The sequence below is a fragment of the Lepidothrix coronata genome, unplaced genomic scaffold (genome assembly GCF_001604755.1).
Source record: "Lepidothrix coronata isolate B3197 unplaced genomic scaffold, Lepidothrix_coronata-1.0 Scaffold17, whole genome shotgun sequence".
NCBI classification, from domain to species: Eukaryota; Metazoa; Chordata; class Aves; order Passeriformes; family Pipridae; genus Lepidothrix; species Lepidothrix coronata.
The window spans coordinates 2,639,513-2,657,889 of NW_016690197.1; the positions used below are offsets into that span (position 1 = coordinate 2,639,513).

At 41.6% G+C, this 18,377-nt stretch overlaps 1 protein-coding gene across 2 annotated transcripts in view; it reads right to left on the reverse strand.

Annotated features, from left to right (window-relative positions):
- Positions 1 to 17,357, reverse strand: part of NRG3 (neuregulin 3) — a 384,996-nt gene extending 367,639 nt beyond the window's left edge. For both annotated transcript variants that reach the window (XR_001873528.1, XM_017807194.1), the window contains exon 1: positions 16,661 to 17,357. Coding sequence is in view for 1 of the 2 variants with exons in the window: in XM_017807194.1 (XP_017662683.1) it covers positions 16,661 to 17,357 (697 nt within the window). In the remaining variant the exon portion in view is untranslated. The remainder of the gene's footprint in view (positions 1 to 16,660) is intronic.
- Between the last annotated feature and the right edge of the window lie 1,020 nt (positions 17,358 to 18,377).

Genomic DNA, 18,377 nt, shown 5'->3' on the forward strand with positions numbered 1-18,377 from the left:
AATGCTTAGGAAAATGCCGTGTTTATACAGTATGTTCATACCAAGAATGTTAATTTAAGGAATCACAACACAGAATTTGGAAGATAGATCTATATTGCCATAAGAAAACATAAATTTCTGGGGGTCATTTTCAAATATTTTACCCCCACGTGTAACAGCAAATACACTCTTAATGTGTAAAGATAATAAAAAATTAGTCACTTAAATGCAATGATCATGGGAAAACTCCCGCAGAGAGGAACTTGAGCATTGCTAAAGGTAAAAAAAGTCTTCAAACTCTTCCTCATGAAATATGGAATGACTCAGAGCAGAGTGGATAACTTGACAACTTTTTACCTGATTGATGCAAGAAAATACAGAAAATTCTACTCCACTGTGGCCACTTAAAAGATCACAGAACACGTTAAACAGGAAAATGTGATTGTGTTCTTATAGTCTATCATTTTGTTGTCTCTAGCAGCAACAGCTGCTTCTTGGAATTGCAAGAAAAGGATATCAAGCAATTAGTTTTGACTCAGTTCTCACAGAAAAACAGAAGCTGATTCAAAACATGAGTATGATGCAGCTCAGTTATGATGGGGGATGACAAGGAAGACAACAGCCACTACAAAGATTTGGTAAAGCTTTTCAAAATACTTGGGAAATTTGAAAAAAGAAAAAGGAAGGAAATTAGATGGAAGGAGGAAGATCTGAGAACATAAAATGTAAGAATTTCGAATAAGACTGTCATCTAATCCAGGAGGGTATGGAATTCTTCCTCTCCCTGAGAGCAGGAGAACACAGCAGGGGAAGAGAGCAAGGTAAATAACAATACATCCTTTCCAAAATAATAATCTAGCCCGAGCATATTATTCAGGAAACTAAGAGAATTTTAAAAGCTATTAGGTAAAGGCAATAAATAAAGTATTTAAGTGTATCAGTCACAGGAAGGCTATGAAAGAAATGTTCTACTAAAAGACAAGGCATCAATTATGGATACTGCAGCTAAAATAAATTACTTCTGTTCATTGATCTTTACCCCAGAATACGATGGGGAAATATCTCCTACAAACTTTAAACTGACAGTAGGAACCACTTATAGAGAAAATGAAGCACTTACATAAAAGAAGCATCATGGAAAGATTCTAGAAGATTACTTTCTAAAGCTCATTGCAAATTCCAGGCTGTTTGCCAAAAAATAAAATATAATCCAATAAAAAAAAAATAAAACCAGAACAAACGGATAATCAGGAACAGATGTCAAACTATAACTTTGACTCTCACAAACAAAGGTGGGCCAAGATATTCCAAATATTTTTCTCTCCAGAGTTTCATAAGATTTTTTTAGACTAGAAAAGACCCATAAGAATTAAGCAAGTTTTGAATACAATCAAGTTATTCTCTGCTTAACAGGAAGCAAGTATCGAATTTATGTTTTGCAGTTGCCTACATCAGTATTTTTTACTCCAGTACAGCAGGTGGCAGAGAAATGAAAACTGAGGTGAGACAGATGGAACTGGGCAAGAAACAAGCAGGACACAATGCCATCACTGGACTTCCACAGTAACTACAACGGGTATTCTGAATTTAGAGTACTTTTTTATTAGAGTACTTTTATTATTTTAAAAGACGGGGCTGTCCATCACAATAAATTTTTTGGAAAAACAGCATTTTGGATTAAATAATGCTAAAATCAAAATAGGAACGTTGTGAGCACCGTTATCGTGAACACAAACTTTGGGGACTACTCTCTGTTCACTGAGACACATGGCAGCTTTTCAACAGCGTTCAGGGGTGGAGGAACACAGCACACTCAGGTCATGATGACAAAAATAAAATGTTCATTCAACACAGTGCAGAGGCAGCAGGGCCAAAAAAACAGGTTTGGCTGGCTAGGAAATCTTTCTGTTCAGCAAATTGAAAAGATCCACTGAAATGGCCCGTGACATGCGGAATCCTTTCTCCAGCTCATATTACTTTTCTCTTTGGTAGTACCACCCCATTCTAGGAGAATCCCTGGGAGAAATACTACAGCATCCTGCTGGAGAGCACAACATGAATTGTTCCCAGACTGTATCACCTGACTGTGGGCACAACGTATCATCCTGGGGCAATTTCCTTTTTAGCTCTTCAATAATTCACCTGCTGGCAGCAGCATTACCATAATAAATTCGGTCTAAGAGAAAGCACACTAAATATTCACAATACATACAGTTCCACTGGCTTTTCCAATCTCCTCAGCTTCTAAATCTGTTCTTCTCATTTCCTTTCAGCATAAGACCTCTGCTCCTACCTCCACTGTCCTGTTCTCTCTGGGTATTTCTGGAAGAGCTTAACTGCACAGCAACAATGGAAGAATCAGCACAGAACACCGAAAACAGTATTTGCAATTCCACTGCATGAGCAAGGCACAGGTAGCACTGCATATATCAGAAAAATGAAATGAGGAAAGACAGCTTCTGTTAGGTTTATTATGTACATATCCTCCAAATAATATATCACTTTGGAATAACTGCTACATGTCTCTATGTAAAAGATTCTACAGAACCCATCAATGAAATTTCAATATAGTTATTACATTCTATGCTTTAAGAAGCAAATACAGTAGAATACATAGAAGAATGAATATATCAGATTTCATGCCTATGGCAAGTTGAAGCCCAAGCTACAGTTGATTTTTAAAATGTGGAGTACCAAACCCCTCCTTTGATCTTATCTTGATTTCATGTAAAAACTCCAAATATACCGTGTGAATTTCTTTTTGTCTCAGGTGTGTTCACCAAATCAGCTAAAAATCACTCTGATGTAGTTCACAGTGACTACACACAGCAGTTACAGAATCAACTACTTATCTCTATGAGAAGTCAAGTCATTTGGTGGAGTTCCACATGGTTTACAGAAAAAAAGTACCTGGGACTTTGGAGAATTGCAGATTTTTTTTTTCTTGTTCTGAACTGCTTAATAAAGAGTTTGAGATTTCTACACTTTTTAACATAAATCTTCATTAAGCAACGACCTTGAAACCTCTGGAAGTTCAGTTCTTATACAACTGTTTCAATCTGAAGCTGCAAAACTGTATGACTTCACTTTCTGAAGAACAGACACTTCCTGTATGGAGACCTCAGAAAGGAAATTCTAACCACCCATGACTCTTACATGAACCTCACAAAAAAGTACTAGAAGCAAGTGGGATTGTTTGGGCCATGTGGAGTCTACTTAAATTAGCCATTTGTTTCATAAGAAACTTTGGGTCAAAACAGTCACTAAGGAAGCCTTTGATTCTCCAGGACTAGTGCAGTGGTTGTTTAGACTACAAGTGCAGTCTGAACTTACATAATGGGCAAATATTACCTTATTTCAACAATGTATCTCACACAATTTTTTGGTTTTTACACACTCTTTCCTTCCAAGACCTGATGTTTACACTGCAGCTTTCCTTAGAAATTACAAACTTCACTAAAAGAGCTGCACTTGCAGATCCCCAAGAAAATTCCAAGGCAAGGCAACCACTTCAACCTGAGATTCCCACAAAAATCATTTTGTTTTTCCTGATGCTTACCTGACTACCATCTGAACACCTTGCCACATTGTCACAACTGAAACACAAGGAAAGGAGACATACCGATTTGAAAAATTTAACTTTCACATTATTTTTACAGCAAAGCTACCTGAAAGTACAAACTGGTTTCGTGTTTTGATGTTCTTGTAATGAGATTACAACACAACTGTTACAAATAAAGACTGACAGAACCACTGAGAGTCATGCAGAATGTAAAAACAGTCAAAAGCCTTCTACACAGACACTAGCCCACCATTCATTAAAAGGGCCTTCTACTTGGGCATAACTGTTCCAGACTGGCAGAGTTTAACTGTCCCATGTGAGGCCATTTGCAGAGCTTCCACTGACTTCAGCAGTCAGCTACCTGTAGGCAGCCCCAAGACTGCCTGGGGAGCAGATATCCCACCCTGGGGGATGCACACCACATACTCCGGTCATAAAAAGGATGCCAATCTCATTGTTAATATCACACATCTATTCATTTATTACTCCTCCTTGTTTTCAATCCATTTCATTATTCTATTTGCAACTAAAATACTCCCAGCTCTCCCTTCCAAACAGCAGACTGTGCCACTTAATGGCAATTAAATGTCTTAAAGGCATTAAAAAGGTTATTACCAAAACATGCTGTTCAAGCACCAGTATAAATCATTTCATACAACGAAATTCATTTGAAATTCATAATGAGTGAGCCTTCCACATGAACATCTGTGTTGGGGTCATACATCTGGGTGTTAATACAATATTTATCTTCAGTAATAACTAAAGATACTAAACCTTTCTTCATAATACTAAGACAATTAGAATATATGAGCATTTTAAGATGATAAACAGTTTCTTGCCCACCATTAGTAAATTTCTCTGATACAGACATTGTTTTTAAACCCCCAACAGCTGGATAAATAAACAAATAAAAGAACACTTAGCAAGCTTTACACTTACCTATTTACACCCGAAAGCTAAGCATATCAGTTCAAGTTACAAAAAACATTTTCAGCTAATTTAAACTAAAAACAAAAACCAACTCAAACTTTGTTGATGTTGGAATCCTATTATTGGAAGGAGGTTGGAAAGTGAAAAATTCTATCCCCTCACCAAAGAGACACAGAAAAATCATTTGCCCATTTTTCTCCAATTGTATTTGTAGATCTACAATACCTCTGCAATAAAACTTGTCTCATTCTCCACCTGAGATCCCCTCTAATAAATGCACTTTTATTATTAGATTTTTTTTTTCTTAAGAGATCAGCATAGTTACACTTTACAGAAGTCAACTATGAGCAAATGCAGAACAACAGACTAGGCTAAGCAAGTCGCTCCTTTGTAACTGTTTATTTTAAATGTTAGCTAGAGCCCACTTATTCTCACTTACCTCATTGGGTTTGGATTTGGTTTAGGATCCCACCTACTCAGAGAGCATTTTGACTCTATCTATAGAAGACTACACCATACTGAAAGTGTTTCTTCCTTTTGATGTGAGATATGGCAACAATAACACTTTGGTTCTAAAATATAACAAGACAGCAATATAAAACATAGTAGTTACTAAAATTCCCTGTGACAAGTGATTACAAAGTTAAGCTAAAAAGATTTAAATAAGGTTGTCATAATGGCAGGTTTTGGCCTAATGAGTGTCCCAAATTCAAATCTGATTCAATTCTGCAGGACAAAAATAAAGAATTACGAAGCTGAGTAACTGGTGCGTTAGGGTGTCTCACAGACAGCCCTGCTCTCCTGTCAGATACACCCCTGTCATTTGGGGACAGATCTTGGTTATATTTGGAGAGACACTTTTAAATCAGCCCCCCCCAAAATAAAAATAAAATTAGTCTCTGTCCCTTCCTCTTTAGTGTTAAAATCCATTAGATTTCACAGTCAGAGAATTATTGAAAATGATCAGACACACAAACAACAGAACAATCAAGGATATCAGGTACTTTCTGAAATTTAAAACAAGACCCATGAAGTATATTTTCTTATTAGTTCTTGATTATTCATTAAAGCACACCTCATTTCTCATCTGTACCTCTTCACCATGCCTTTATTTCACAAATAAGACACCCTGAGCTTGAGGAAAAGAAATGACCACTCCTGCTCTCCCAACTTTCAGTAACCAATAGGCTCTGATCTGTTACTTTCTTTGAGGTTTTAACAACTTTTTGGGATGAATAGCAGACTACTAAGCAAGCTGAAATAGTGAAGAAGTCATTCTAAAGCAGTTGACTATTGTAACACCTCAACACTGCTCAAGTCAAACATTTTTTATTATGTAATGTAAGAAGTCATTATACAAAGTAATGAACAAAGATGTGAAATAATGTTGACTCTCATGATACTGCATTTGGGATTCTGGGTTTGTTGAAGGGTTTTTTTACATCAACTTGTTTTCCATAGTTACTACTGAAATTGCCTATCACATATATTTAATATCCTCCTAATTTGTTTATTTATGTGTTTTTATTATCCCCACCTTCATTTATGGAGAGCTGAACTGAACTTAGCAGCTTTTAATTACCTCTTTGCCAGTGAAGAGTTCGACCAAAATCTGGTGATAATTAGAAGAAATTCATTATGTTTGGACTCTAAATTCTTTAAGAAGCTTTAATTAAGAGTTCTCATGTAAGACATTCAATCTAGTGCCTGTCTGTGGTCTATCCTGCTTCTTGCTGTGTTTTTTACAGAACTGCTGAGCAGCCTACAGCTTCCTCTCGGTTACACATGAGATGAGTTCCTCAGATTCTAATTCTATTTCGTGACACAAAACCAGCAAATTTATCTTTAAGTGATATTTGTTAAGAAAAAAGTCCGAGGGTCTATGCTGTCATATAGGCTGCGTTCATAAACAGGATTACAAATGTGAAAAAAAACATTAAGAGAGTGTTAGAATTTTAAGGGAGGGTTGAAAAATAATCTCTAATTAAATAATTCAAATGTAATGTGTCTAATTAATTAGATATAATCTTACAGTATCTTCTTAAAAGCATTTAAAAAAATAAGCTCCGTAATAAACCCACACTGCTTTTAAGCAGACAAATGTACAAATAAAACATCTCACAAGAATCTCACAGCATCCTCACTGTAGGACTCTACCACCATCATCTCTTTATAGTAAGGAATTTTGTCTCGAGGCCTGTCCAATATACCTTGTTTTCTATAAGTACATCACTGACCAGCCAGGAGCACCATAAAAGTCAGAGATAAAGGTATTTTGATTATTACCATGTTTCCAAAATATGCACTGCAAACAAACTGTGAATGAGGAGCTCAGTGGCTCCTCAGTATGTGTGTGTTTAGTTCACCTTTATAGATCCACTTTCCAGCAGTGAAGCTGTGGCTGGCTACAAATCCCCTACATCTGCCAAGGTAACACAGGACAGCTTTCATATGTAAACACAAGGTGTAATCAAGCCTTGCACCCATTACTGAAATTCGGTAGATGCAAGTGATCTCTCCAACTTCTTATAAAATAACAATTACAGTATCAGACCCTTCTTTCTTCCCCTCTTCAGTGTATCACACACTAGCACTACAACTTCATATATTCAGATTAAATCCAGCCATCCAAGACCTCAAACCTGAAAGAATTCCCTACTGCAGGCAGATACTTCTAAAACCAATTTAAAATATTAAGTTACTTTCTTGCTTTTCATTTAAGACTAAGTAAGCCTCTGTAATGAATGTGCTCCAGATATGAAAAGGTATTAGAGACACTTATTTCCCTCTGTGCTTTTGTAGAGAACAAGGCAGGACAGTTAATGCTGACAGAGGCAAGGCAAAGGTTGTGTCTTCCCAGATCAGGCCACAGCGTGCTGAAGAGCTCCTTGTGCAGAAGCGGAGGATGGGTAATGCTCCTCCCGTCACCTCCGCTGACCACCCGCCACCCTTCTTCTCTAAGGCAAGGTGACAGCAGTCACCAAGTGGCAAATGTTCACCCTCCCCAGCACAAATGAGACTCTAAGTATCCTGTGAACATTGCATTTTCTCTGTTGTTTTTAAAATGACGAGCATCAAGGTCATCATCTTCACAGCCCAGAAGGTAATCAGTTGAGGTAAAAGTACAGAGCAGCTTCAGTAGAAAGAGCCTGTGTGCACCATGAAAACATGCTGCAGAAACACAGTTTAGTAGCAGACTGCATCATTTCTACATTACTTTGAGACAATCAGTGCATTTCAAAGTCTGTATCTATGAACTCAAAACCAGCATCAATAATTGCTTTCGCCTGTTAGATAGCATAATTTATAAACTGTTAGTTTGCAACCTGTATTTTTCTAACATTTTTGACTGATGAAAACTAATTACAATCAACTTCGAGACACTGAGATACAGCTTATAAATCAGCAGCTGACCCTGTGAAATGTATAGTATGGTCTATTAGCGTATGTTATAAAATAAAGATTGAAATCTAAAATCAAAAGATACCCAATCTGCTTAAGGAAAAAGTCATTTCTGTATGTATTTAGGCACAGCATTTTAGTTTTCTAGTTACTATTAAAAAAAAAAGAAATTGAGGGGATTGAACTTTCAACACTATGGCCATTATGTAGCTGGGCCAGATTTCAGGCTAAAGACTAATGTGGTTTAGCTACTTATGAAATAATTACAAAAGTACCTCTACCCTTCTAAATCAGGAGCACTGACACTCATCAGAATAATCCCCTCGGTTAAGTTCCTGTACCCACTGCCCATGAATCCTGGCAGTGCAAAGTCTGGCAGGAAAACCACTGTACCCTTTCAGTGCAGCATATCTCTGGGTTTCAAACAAAGATCCTGCTTCTCTTCTGTAAACTCACTGACAGATTGAACACGAAAAACAATCTCCTCTCCTCACAGCACTACTCTTAAAAAAAACAGTAACAAAGGACACCCCTTTAGAAGACAATTACTAGATTTTTTGTAGCAAGTACTATATAATCAATTCCAAGTCAAAACTTCTGGGATAGCTTAGCACTATTCTAATGATAACCCGCTAACCACTTTTACTGTAATTCACCAGGAGAGAGGAAACAAAGGTTCGCTACATCTTTTTAATGTATTACCCAGCCACGGAGAAGGCCAGATAGCTACAACTCTCAGCCACTCTGAGCACACTACTGGAAATGCTATTTTACTATGCACTGAATTGGGAGACATAAGTAAACATTAGCATTTGCACAGTGCAGCACAATTTTGTAGTTAGCAACACTTTTCGGTATAAGTATTTTGTGTTTGTTAAAATTCCGATTATGTTTAGAAGCAGCACAGCAACTGCAGGCTAGATAGTATGTTTTCTACCTTCCTTGTCAACCACTTCAGAAAAAAACAACTTGTCACTGCAGTAAAAACAGACCACCGACACCCTTTCAAGAGAATAAATACATCTTATCTCAATTCTTGCTTTACAAGTTCTGACATCAGTGAGAATAATCAGATCTGCAAAAGAGGCTATTTGCTATTAATACTAATTTAATGATTTGCTGTTATGCAGTGCTATAGCCCCTCTATCTGGTAACAGCCAGCAATCAAGGCTCAGTTTCTGCTGAACTAGAAACCTGAAACTTTAACAGCAATGATGCTGTGAAATGAACAATATGAAGATAATTTCATAGCCTTGGTTTCAGAAAATGACTAGATCTTCAAATACATATTCCCCATCTCCAATGTTTTAGAAAACATTTTCTATCTATAAGGTTCAGGAAAAAGTCAGTTTTGGCATCTATCTAGCTGAGAACTTAATACAGAGAGAAACTGTACAAACCCAGAAGTATTTTCAGAAATAATGAAAAAAAATCAGGTAAGGAAATAGTTTAAAAGAAATGTTTAAAAAGATTCACGATCCATGTATATTGTGACAATCTATAACTAAGCAACTACAGTCCCCCAGAACACAAAGATTTTACTATAGACTTTATTTCAGGCAAAGAGTAAACAGAATAGTGTTATATTTTTCAAGGCAGTGCTAAGAACATAAGCAAGGTAGAAAACACATGCAAAAGAAAATGCACTAATGGAAACTCAGTTCTAATAAGCACATTTAAATAATGTTGGCAGCTTTTAAAAAGTTGATGTACATTTACTTACACAGGCATGTTTTGTAAGCACTCACACTGCAATCTAAGGCAGAGTAACAGATATAATCACACAGATGTTCACACAAATTAGCCCTGATTCTGCAGATGCATAACTCCATAAACAAGAAAATGCATCACTCGCACACCCTAAGCTGGGCCTGTATGTTTGCAAAAATTGGCCATATAGCAATTTCATTATAAAAAATGGAAGACTGTAAACTACTTAATTCAGCACAACTTCTACATAGAATACTATCAGGATATGTTTTTCTCAATTCTTTGCTAACCCAGTTACAAAATGCTTCAGTGAAAGATCTGAATTTTCATAAAAAATAAAATATTAATTCATTTTTCTACAAAGAGCACCTACCACGTTGTCAATATAGATGCATTGCTAATGTACCTCTTTCCTATGAGTGCAAAATACAAGTGGGGGGCAAGGATGGGGCACAACTGTAGGGCCCTTAGAATTGCCAAGCTATTAATTAATTTTAAAAGAAAAGGAAAAGCCATAAACCCAAAAACTAACAAACAAAAAGATGCTAAAGTAAAAAGAGGAGAGAGACTTTGCAAGTTGCTGGATTTAGTTTACAGAGACGAAAGCATGAATTTCTTCAGGTATTCCAGACCAAAGTTTCACTCTATGTTTTTATCCAGTTATATTTTTATTGGACAGTAAGCCTCTCCCATTCTACCTGAGCTTTTCTCAAAGGCTTAATTCTTGCAGAAATGCCAAGAAAAAACACACTAAGGGAAAAAAAATAAATCAATTTGGACTTAGAAATCAGTTTCTCAACATGATATGAATTATCTTTGAAGCTGAATAGTTTGTCTCCTACAGTCAGCAGTTAATAGATCCACAAAAGAGAAAAAAAATGGAATCAAGAGTAATGTGTTGTAAAAAAAGACCTGAAAGTCACAGAATCCTCCTATTTCCATGCTACACAAGAAACTCAGCTTTGGAAATGCAAAATACTACTCTTGGAGGATGGAAAAGATGAAATACTGGAAGAATTATTTTATCTGTATTTTTGAATATTACTAGGGTAATATTGAGAATATTGAAACAAAGTTTCAGAAATAAACATTTAAACAGGTAGCAATAAGCATTTAGTTAATGTATTTCTCCCTACTATCTCCAAGTTTCACCAGGAAGAGTCGATCCAATTAGGTATTTCTTCCGTGAAAAGGACACGGAAATTTATAAATTCAGTTGCTACTTTAATTTTCCTCGTGGCTGCTTTATTCATTTTTTTTCCTCTTGAATGCATTCTACCAGAGGGCCCCAGAAACCTGGGTGATAGAAAGTAAAAACCCACTCAGAAAGCACTTGCCTACCCATGTGCATTTACTTTCTCTGTATTACCCAGGAGCCTTCTGAATGTTCTTCCTCTCTCTTGTCCAGGTCAGAAGTGCCCTCGCTCTGCCCTCACAGGGAGCTACTTTCCTCCACTGAAGATGTACTTTACTCAGTAGAGTGGCTTGAGATTAGGTATGAAGGGGAAGGTAAAAGTAGGAAAGCAGGTTTATGAGCTGTCCACTCTGGAAACTGAGTCCTAAGCAATGAAAAAACACAGCCCCAGTTTGGATCTGAAGCACAGCCACCTCATTGTGAATGACAGTTCTACCTCTCACCATATCAATCCAAGAACTAAGTCCCTCAGAGGAAGGAAACCCTTTCATAACGTAAAGTATTTCATTGTTTTTCCTACTCTTGTGATGCAAAATAATAATTAAAAAGTATCTGTGCTTAATAGCAACAGTGATAACAAATCCCTTCCACACAGAAGAACCTGAGACTTCCAAATTAAAAAAGATGCACTTCAACTTAGCCTTCTAGTAGCCGCCAGTCTAAGTAGCTACCATGAAACCACCAGGTTTCTTTTCTGAACTACAGTGCAAGGACAAGCACCAGAACCAAAGCAGCCGTCTTGTTCAGCAAAGACTGCTCCTGGAGTTACTACAGGCTTTGAAGTCCTGATCCTTCTCAAAAACTGGCACACTGCAAATGCACAAACACGTGCTTCTGTGTTGTGTGTGCACACACGTGTACAGTCAAACTGGAGTACTGCAAAGCTGTTCAAAGCAAAAAGAAGCTCGAAAAGAAACCACCAGGCTCAGAAAAAAACAAAAGTGACCAACTCATCCCACATGATTTTACCAGGTACTTTTCCTTGTGCTGTTTGTTTCCATACAAGTCACAACAGAAATCAGCAAAAGCTAACACCAGTATGTTATAGGTACTTCTGAAAGCCAAATGGGCTATAAAATTTAAAGATACAGTCAAGGTCAAATCCATGGCAATCCATGTATTTACTGGGCTTTGCAGGACGTTTCAAAGCAATGAGTCAGATGATAAATGTACTGCAACACTAGACACAATACTGTAGATAGAGACAGGTCTTTTGCTTTAATTTTTAATTTCCATTTTCTGTGGGTTTAGACATTACTTCTGTGGGATTGACATTACTTCAGCATAAGACTTTGCAATGAATCAATACTTTAATTTAATAATGGTATTCTGTTGTCAACATATAATATATCACATAATGTCTTTGTATAGATGCAAAAAACTTATGCCAAATAAAATGTAAGGCTTTGCTTTTACCAGTGATCACAGGTTAAATCAATGAGAAACCATACAGTTCCCAAAAGAATTTTCTTCAGGATTAAAAATCAGCATGGAATAATTTCATCCATATCCCTTCCACTCATCATGCCAGTGCTATGAAAGTTTCCTAGGTCACAGGATTTCAATGAATACTTTAATAAAAGCAACAGAGAAGAAATATATCCAAATAGAATCAATGTACATATCTGAGTGGGACTTACTTGAATATTCCACTTCTTTATGAATTCAGTGATAACTGCACTAGTCCCTAACTAGAAAGAAGATTATAAATGGAAAATGGAATTAAGTCCAGTGTCATCCAACTTAATTGAAACAGATGAAACAAGTTATAGCTGTAAAATGTGAAAAAATAAAATACAACTACAGTAATTTTCATTTCAGTGGAGTGGCTACAATTCTGTATCTGCTATTTTTATCTTGATGGTAGTCTTCCTGTTGACAAGTATTTAAGATGGGAAGCACAAATCTAATCATTTCTGTGGTACGCTGACAGAAGGTATGTGAACAGCAAGTAAGTGGAAATAAGAAGCCATTGCTCCTAAAACTCCCAGTTGTTTGCCTCAGTATCTTTTTTTCAATTCAGCAGTTTCTGAAACACTTAAAATTGATACATAACTGGCATATTATTCCTAGTTAATGCTAAAGGCACGTGCTTTCCAGTCACGTGTGCTCCCCTCGATTTCAATGACAGCTCACGATCATAATGCGAAGTGTTCGCAGATCCGTGTCATTTGTTGGCAGAACACTTTAGGGCTCTGGGAAGAGCAGGTCTGGTTTTACTACGGTTTGGCACCTCCCACAACACCCTCCAGTTGGTGAAAACCCCGCAGTTCCATCTAAGTGTCATCCTTAATGTGAAAAAGATATTTGAGTCAGTGCAAAATAAAACAAACAGCTTTTACCAAAATGTCAGTGCTGGTAGCTGTGCATCTGCCAGATGCTTGTTACTTGAACCCATGCCGTGCATAACAAACAGTCAGAGACATGACTAGGACAAACGGCTGGGCCAGAAAATCTTTAGCAGGAAATCAAAGCATACTCAGGATGAAGTCTGGACTCAAAAAAAGGTTGCGATTGGACTTCACAAGATTTATTGATTAGAGTGTTCTGTAACATCTCTTTTCTTGGTTACCACGCATTAGTTGAGCCCCACCTGCCTGACCTCAGTTCTGTGCATTAGCCTTTGGTCATATGAACACGAGAGAAACCACAGTGCTATTTCATAGCTGAATTCACACAGGAATTCTTATAAGTCCAGTATCTCAATTTAAAGATAATAACATTACTGAAGAAGCCAGAATACCATGAAAAATGCATATTGGAAAAATCAGGGCATGACTTTTTAAAAATGAAACCAATGGCTTGATAAAATTAAAACCTCACTGGTATATTCCAGTCAGCTGGTTGATTTTTCTGATGTACAGGCTGGCCTACCCTTCTAAATCAGTGACTGACTTTTATGCTGAGCACTGGATGAAGAAGCTAATGCTGACAAGCCACAGGTCTTATATGATCATGGAAAACACATGCAGGCACAAGATACAGAGTGAGATTTGATGAGTAAGTGGCTTTTGCTTAGTCAGAACCTGAAGGATCTTCATCAAGAACTTTCAAAACAGCTAACAGATAGCTTGACTTTGAGTGAAACACAACCAAAAATTATTGTCATTATGCACACCCACAAAAAAGAGAGATTTCACAACATCTCCTCAGATGAATACACACACAGAGAAAAGGCTTTACCAACATTCATTCAGGTGGGCAATCATACAGCTTTCTGGAGAAATAACTCCTGATTTGCCTTCCATTTTCCTAAATCCTATTTTGAGCCCATTTAACATGTTAAAACAATTAAATAAACTGCAACACAAATCAGTATAAATACAGGCAGCTGCTTTTCTTAAAAGCTGTGAAATGTTAAATAACCTATGACTCCTGCCCACATATGTGCCTTACCAAGCCAGGGGATCACACAAGGGCATGCACTATTTTGAAAGCTGGGGCATGAGATTCATCATGTCAGATTTTGTATTCACGTGGTACAACAGGATCCATGACTTTCATTTCAATAGCAGCTGGAGCAACAGGCACAGAAGGAACATGCAGCTCAACCTGGGAAATTAGGATGAATTTGATTTTAAAAATTCCCTTTCTTACTAAGAGCTGTTAGTGGCAGATGCAGATACTTGCTTTGGGGTCACACCATGTCAGCAGTTCACAGCAAAAAGATTGCATTTCTCCTCCCTCTCCCCTCCAGTGGATACTGCAGCCTCAAAGAATTTTACATGTATCCTCAGAGATGCTTATATGTATTTGGAGAGTACAGCTGTAGGCTTTAAAAAAATGTTCACATGCCCTACAAATTCAAATCCTTTTTTATGTAATCTATTTAATCTTCCATTAATGATAATCTCTGCTATCAATGTGCCCAAACAGGGTCAATTTCTGCTGGATTTGCAGTTCTTGCATTTCCATCCTATAACTGAGCTCCATTTAATGAAGGGAAACACCCTGCTGTAAAAGGTATTAGCAGTCTCCCTAAAACAAAAAATAGTTAGGAGGCTCTGCAACTGCCAGGAACATTTCAAGATTGTGGTTTTTCTTCTTCCTTGGTGTGTCTTGTATGGAGGAGAGTCCTGCCAGCTGAACATTATTTATTAATCAGGATATTCCTGCCTTCTAGACTTTGTAAGGAGACAGCATAGAAGGGCAGAAATTCCTGTGGATTTCTCTTACATACCCAAAAAGAGAGAAAGAGGAAAAAGGAAGAAATTGCAAGGGAGCACTTAGACCCTGACAGATCCCACCTGGCAAGCCCAGGCACACGCACACAGGTCACGGCAGTTTGAAGCACCACGTAACATATCTGGTTCACACAAGGACTGAAAACAGAAACACAGGTCAAAAATCTAGCTTCCTTTGCTGTTTTGCTTCTAAGTGCCCTATACAGCTCCCTAGTCCTCAGTGAAATGGGTTGGGTTCAGCTCCACAAAAGATTTTCCTTCTGGTAACTTCTGACTTCTGTAGGTTGTACCTCCAGAACATGCAGGCTCAGACACACCTGTAAGGGATGCTTCTGTCAGTTACCGTAGCAGACACAGGAGAAACGAGTTACTGCCTTGTTTGCTCTTCTGATTCAGTGATAGTTTTATTCGTAATCATTCCCAGCCATCCGCCACCTGCACACCCACCCACACATTCATATCCAATTTGCTGTTCTTCTCCCGATTTTGTCAATTCACAAGATCAGCTCGCTTTGCCTGTACTCTCTGCCCCAGTGCTAATCAGCAAATAGATTTAATAGACAAAATAAAGTTCAGATTACTTGCTAACAAAATCCTCCGGCAGAATAGCCATACATTAGCACGCAAAAGGGGAACGCTAGGCTGTAGAAGTGATCAGGTGGTAGCATTCAGTTGAACTGATGTTCCTAGCAGCAGCAACTAAGAGTTAATGGAGGACACCCGGCTTTTCATTTCCTCTGCTGCATCCAAGAAAAAGCAGAAGATTACTATAACACAGTATAATTGAGCATTTCACTAAATAGCACCACAAAGAAGTTCTTCTGGCAAGGATTGCATTTGTCCTAAGTAACCTTTATGAGAAGCTGAAAGTTGATACACAGAGACCAAATGAATTTTCGGATTTAGCCCGAATCCTTAAGTTTGTGCTTGGGAGGGCGGAAAGAACCAGTCACCAAGCATCAGCCGGAGAACTAGCCCCCTCCTCTGCTTAAAAAAAAAATAGTCAGTTACGGCAAGACGGTGTTGAGGCTACACATGGGAGCCGGTAAAGCGCTGGGCTGCGTCTGCATATCCGCGGGGTGCCCTGGGCTCCTTCCTGCCAGAGCTGGCGGCAGCTCCTTCAGAAGCCGGGCGCTGGGACGGAGGGAGCATCCGGCGGAGCCCGCTCTCCTCTCTTTCAAGGGAGACGAGTGTGCGGGCAACCAAACTCCCTCACCAGCAGACGAGCACATGCACAACGCACTCCGCACCTCCCGAGAACCACTCTCCCCGCTGCCCCTTCTGGGTCTGTCATCAGCGATCCCTCTCGCTCAGATACCTCCCAGCATCTCCTAAATACCTTTCGCAGACCAGTCTGGAAGGGAAAAGGGGGGGGGGATCTGCATCTTTCCTAAAAAGCACAAGAAAAACCAGTCGCCTCAAATGGCTGCTCCTGCCTCAACATCCATCACAAAAGCAGGGAACTTGCCGGGGGAGTGGGGGCGCAAGCGGGGGAGGGAGAAAAAAGCGCAAACTTCGCAGCTCTCCGGCCTCCCTCCCGCAGGGCAGCAACCGCACGAGAGCGACACGGCAGCCGCGCCCGACCAGCGCCTCGCCCCGGACCGACCCGACCCCGCCGCCGCTCGGCCGACACCGGGTCCGGACGGGGCGACGCGCGCTCCGGGCGGCCCGAGGGCGCGGGCGGGCGGCATCACTTACGGGTTTTGGGGGTCGTGCTGGCCTCCGGCGTGGTGGTGGTCGACTCCTGGAAGGGAGACAAGGTCCAGGACGGCGCCGAGTCGTGGACGTAGATCTTGTAGGAGGAGGTAGCGTGTGCCGCAGTGGGCCAGGCGGGCAGCGGCGGGGTGCTGGGGGCGGCGGGCGGTGGCCGGGCGCCGCGGCCGGGGGTGCCGGGGGGGCCGCTGGCGGGCGGCGCCGTGTGCGGCGACACGGGGTGCCGGGGGGCCGTGGGCCGCGGGCCGCCCCGCGCCGGGCCGCGGGTGCCGGGGGGCCGCGGGGGCGCCCGGCTCATGGTGGTGAGGCGGGGGCTGACACGGCTGGGCGGCCGCGGCGTGGCCGCGGCGGTGGTCTCCGCGCCGCGGGGGGGAGCGGTGGGCTTGGAAAGGAAGAAGGGGTCCTGCCCCACGCCCTTGGCGTCCATCAGCTCGGTGGGGACGTACTCCTTGACGGAGCCCACCACGATCCACTTGAGCAGCATGAGGCTGAGCCCCAGACCGATGAAGCCGATGAAGAGGGGTACCACGCACAACCACGTCTGCTGCCGGTTCCAGACGATGCAGTCGCTGCAGCGCAGCTCCCGCGGCGGCCCCCCGGCCCCATCCCCGCCCGGGCCCCCCGCCGCAGCCGCCGCCTCCGCCGCCCCGGGCGCCGCGGCGCCGGCAGCCCCCTCGCTCATCCTAGGGGCCGTCCGCAGCGCCGCCGCGGCCCCGGGGCATCAGCGCGCCGCGGCTGCCGGCGGCATGCGGCGGAGGGGAGCGCGGTGCGGAGCGGAGCGGGCGGCGGGAGCGCCCCGCTCAGTCACGCCGCCGGCACGGCATGCCCCGCGCCGCGCCGCCCCGCGCAGCCTCCCGCGGCCGCGGAGTCAGCGGGACGGCCGCGCCATCCGCCGGGCGCCCTCCTCTAGCGCTGCTCGCTGCAGCCTCGTCGCTCTTCTTCTTGTCCCTCCGCTCTAAGGCTTTTCTTTTTTTTTTTTTTTTTCCGGGTAATAAGTCGCAAGGATCAGCCTCGGTTTATCTCTTTTTTATCCCAATCGCGCGGCTCCGGCGGCGAGCAGGTACATTCCTTCACATTCACGCACCTTCTCGCCTCTCCTCTTTTTTTTCCTCTCCCCTCGGGGGCTGAGGTGGGGGAATCCTTTCTTTCCGTCTTTCTTTCCTTCCTTCCTTCTTTCCTTCCTTCCCTGCGCTCCCTCCCCCGCCCGCTCGGCTCCTGCCTATGCCCGGCCGCGGTGCAGCAGCATCCCTCGGCGGCTCCGCGGGGAGGCGGCGGCGCAGCGCACCCGCCACTCCGCGGCCCCGCGGCCAACCCGCGGCCGGCGCCGGGCCAGGGAGGCCGATCCGCGGGCGGGGCCCGGGGCAAGGAGGCACGGCTCCGCGCAGCTCCTCCGCGCCCGCGCTAAGTCCGGCCCGGCATCAAAACTCCGGCGAGGATTCCCGAAAAAAAAAATAATAAAAAATTAATAATCCACACACGCAAAAAAAAAAAAAAAAAAAAAAAATGAAACCCTGGAGGGGAGCGGCAATGACCCAGTCGGAAAAAAAAAATAAATAAAAAATACGGATCCGGCAAATAAATGGGCACGCAGAGGCAGCTCCTGCCAAGCTTGCAGCTTCGGTTCGATTGTGTATTCCTCTGGCAGCGCCGCGGAGGCAGGCTAGCGCGCACAAAGTAAGGCGCCTCCCACCAAAACCTAATG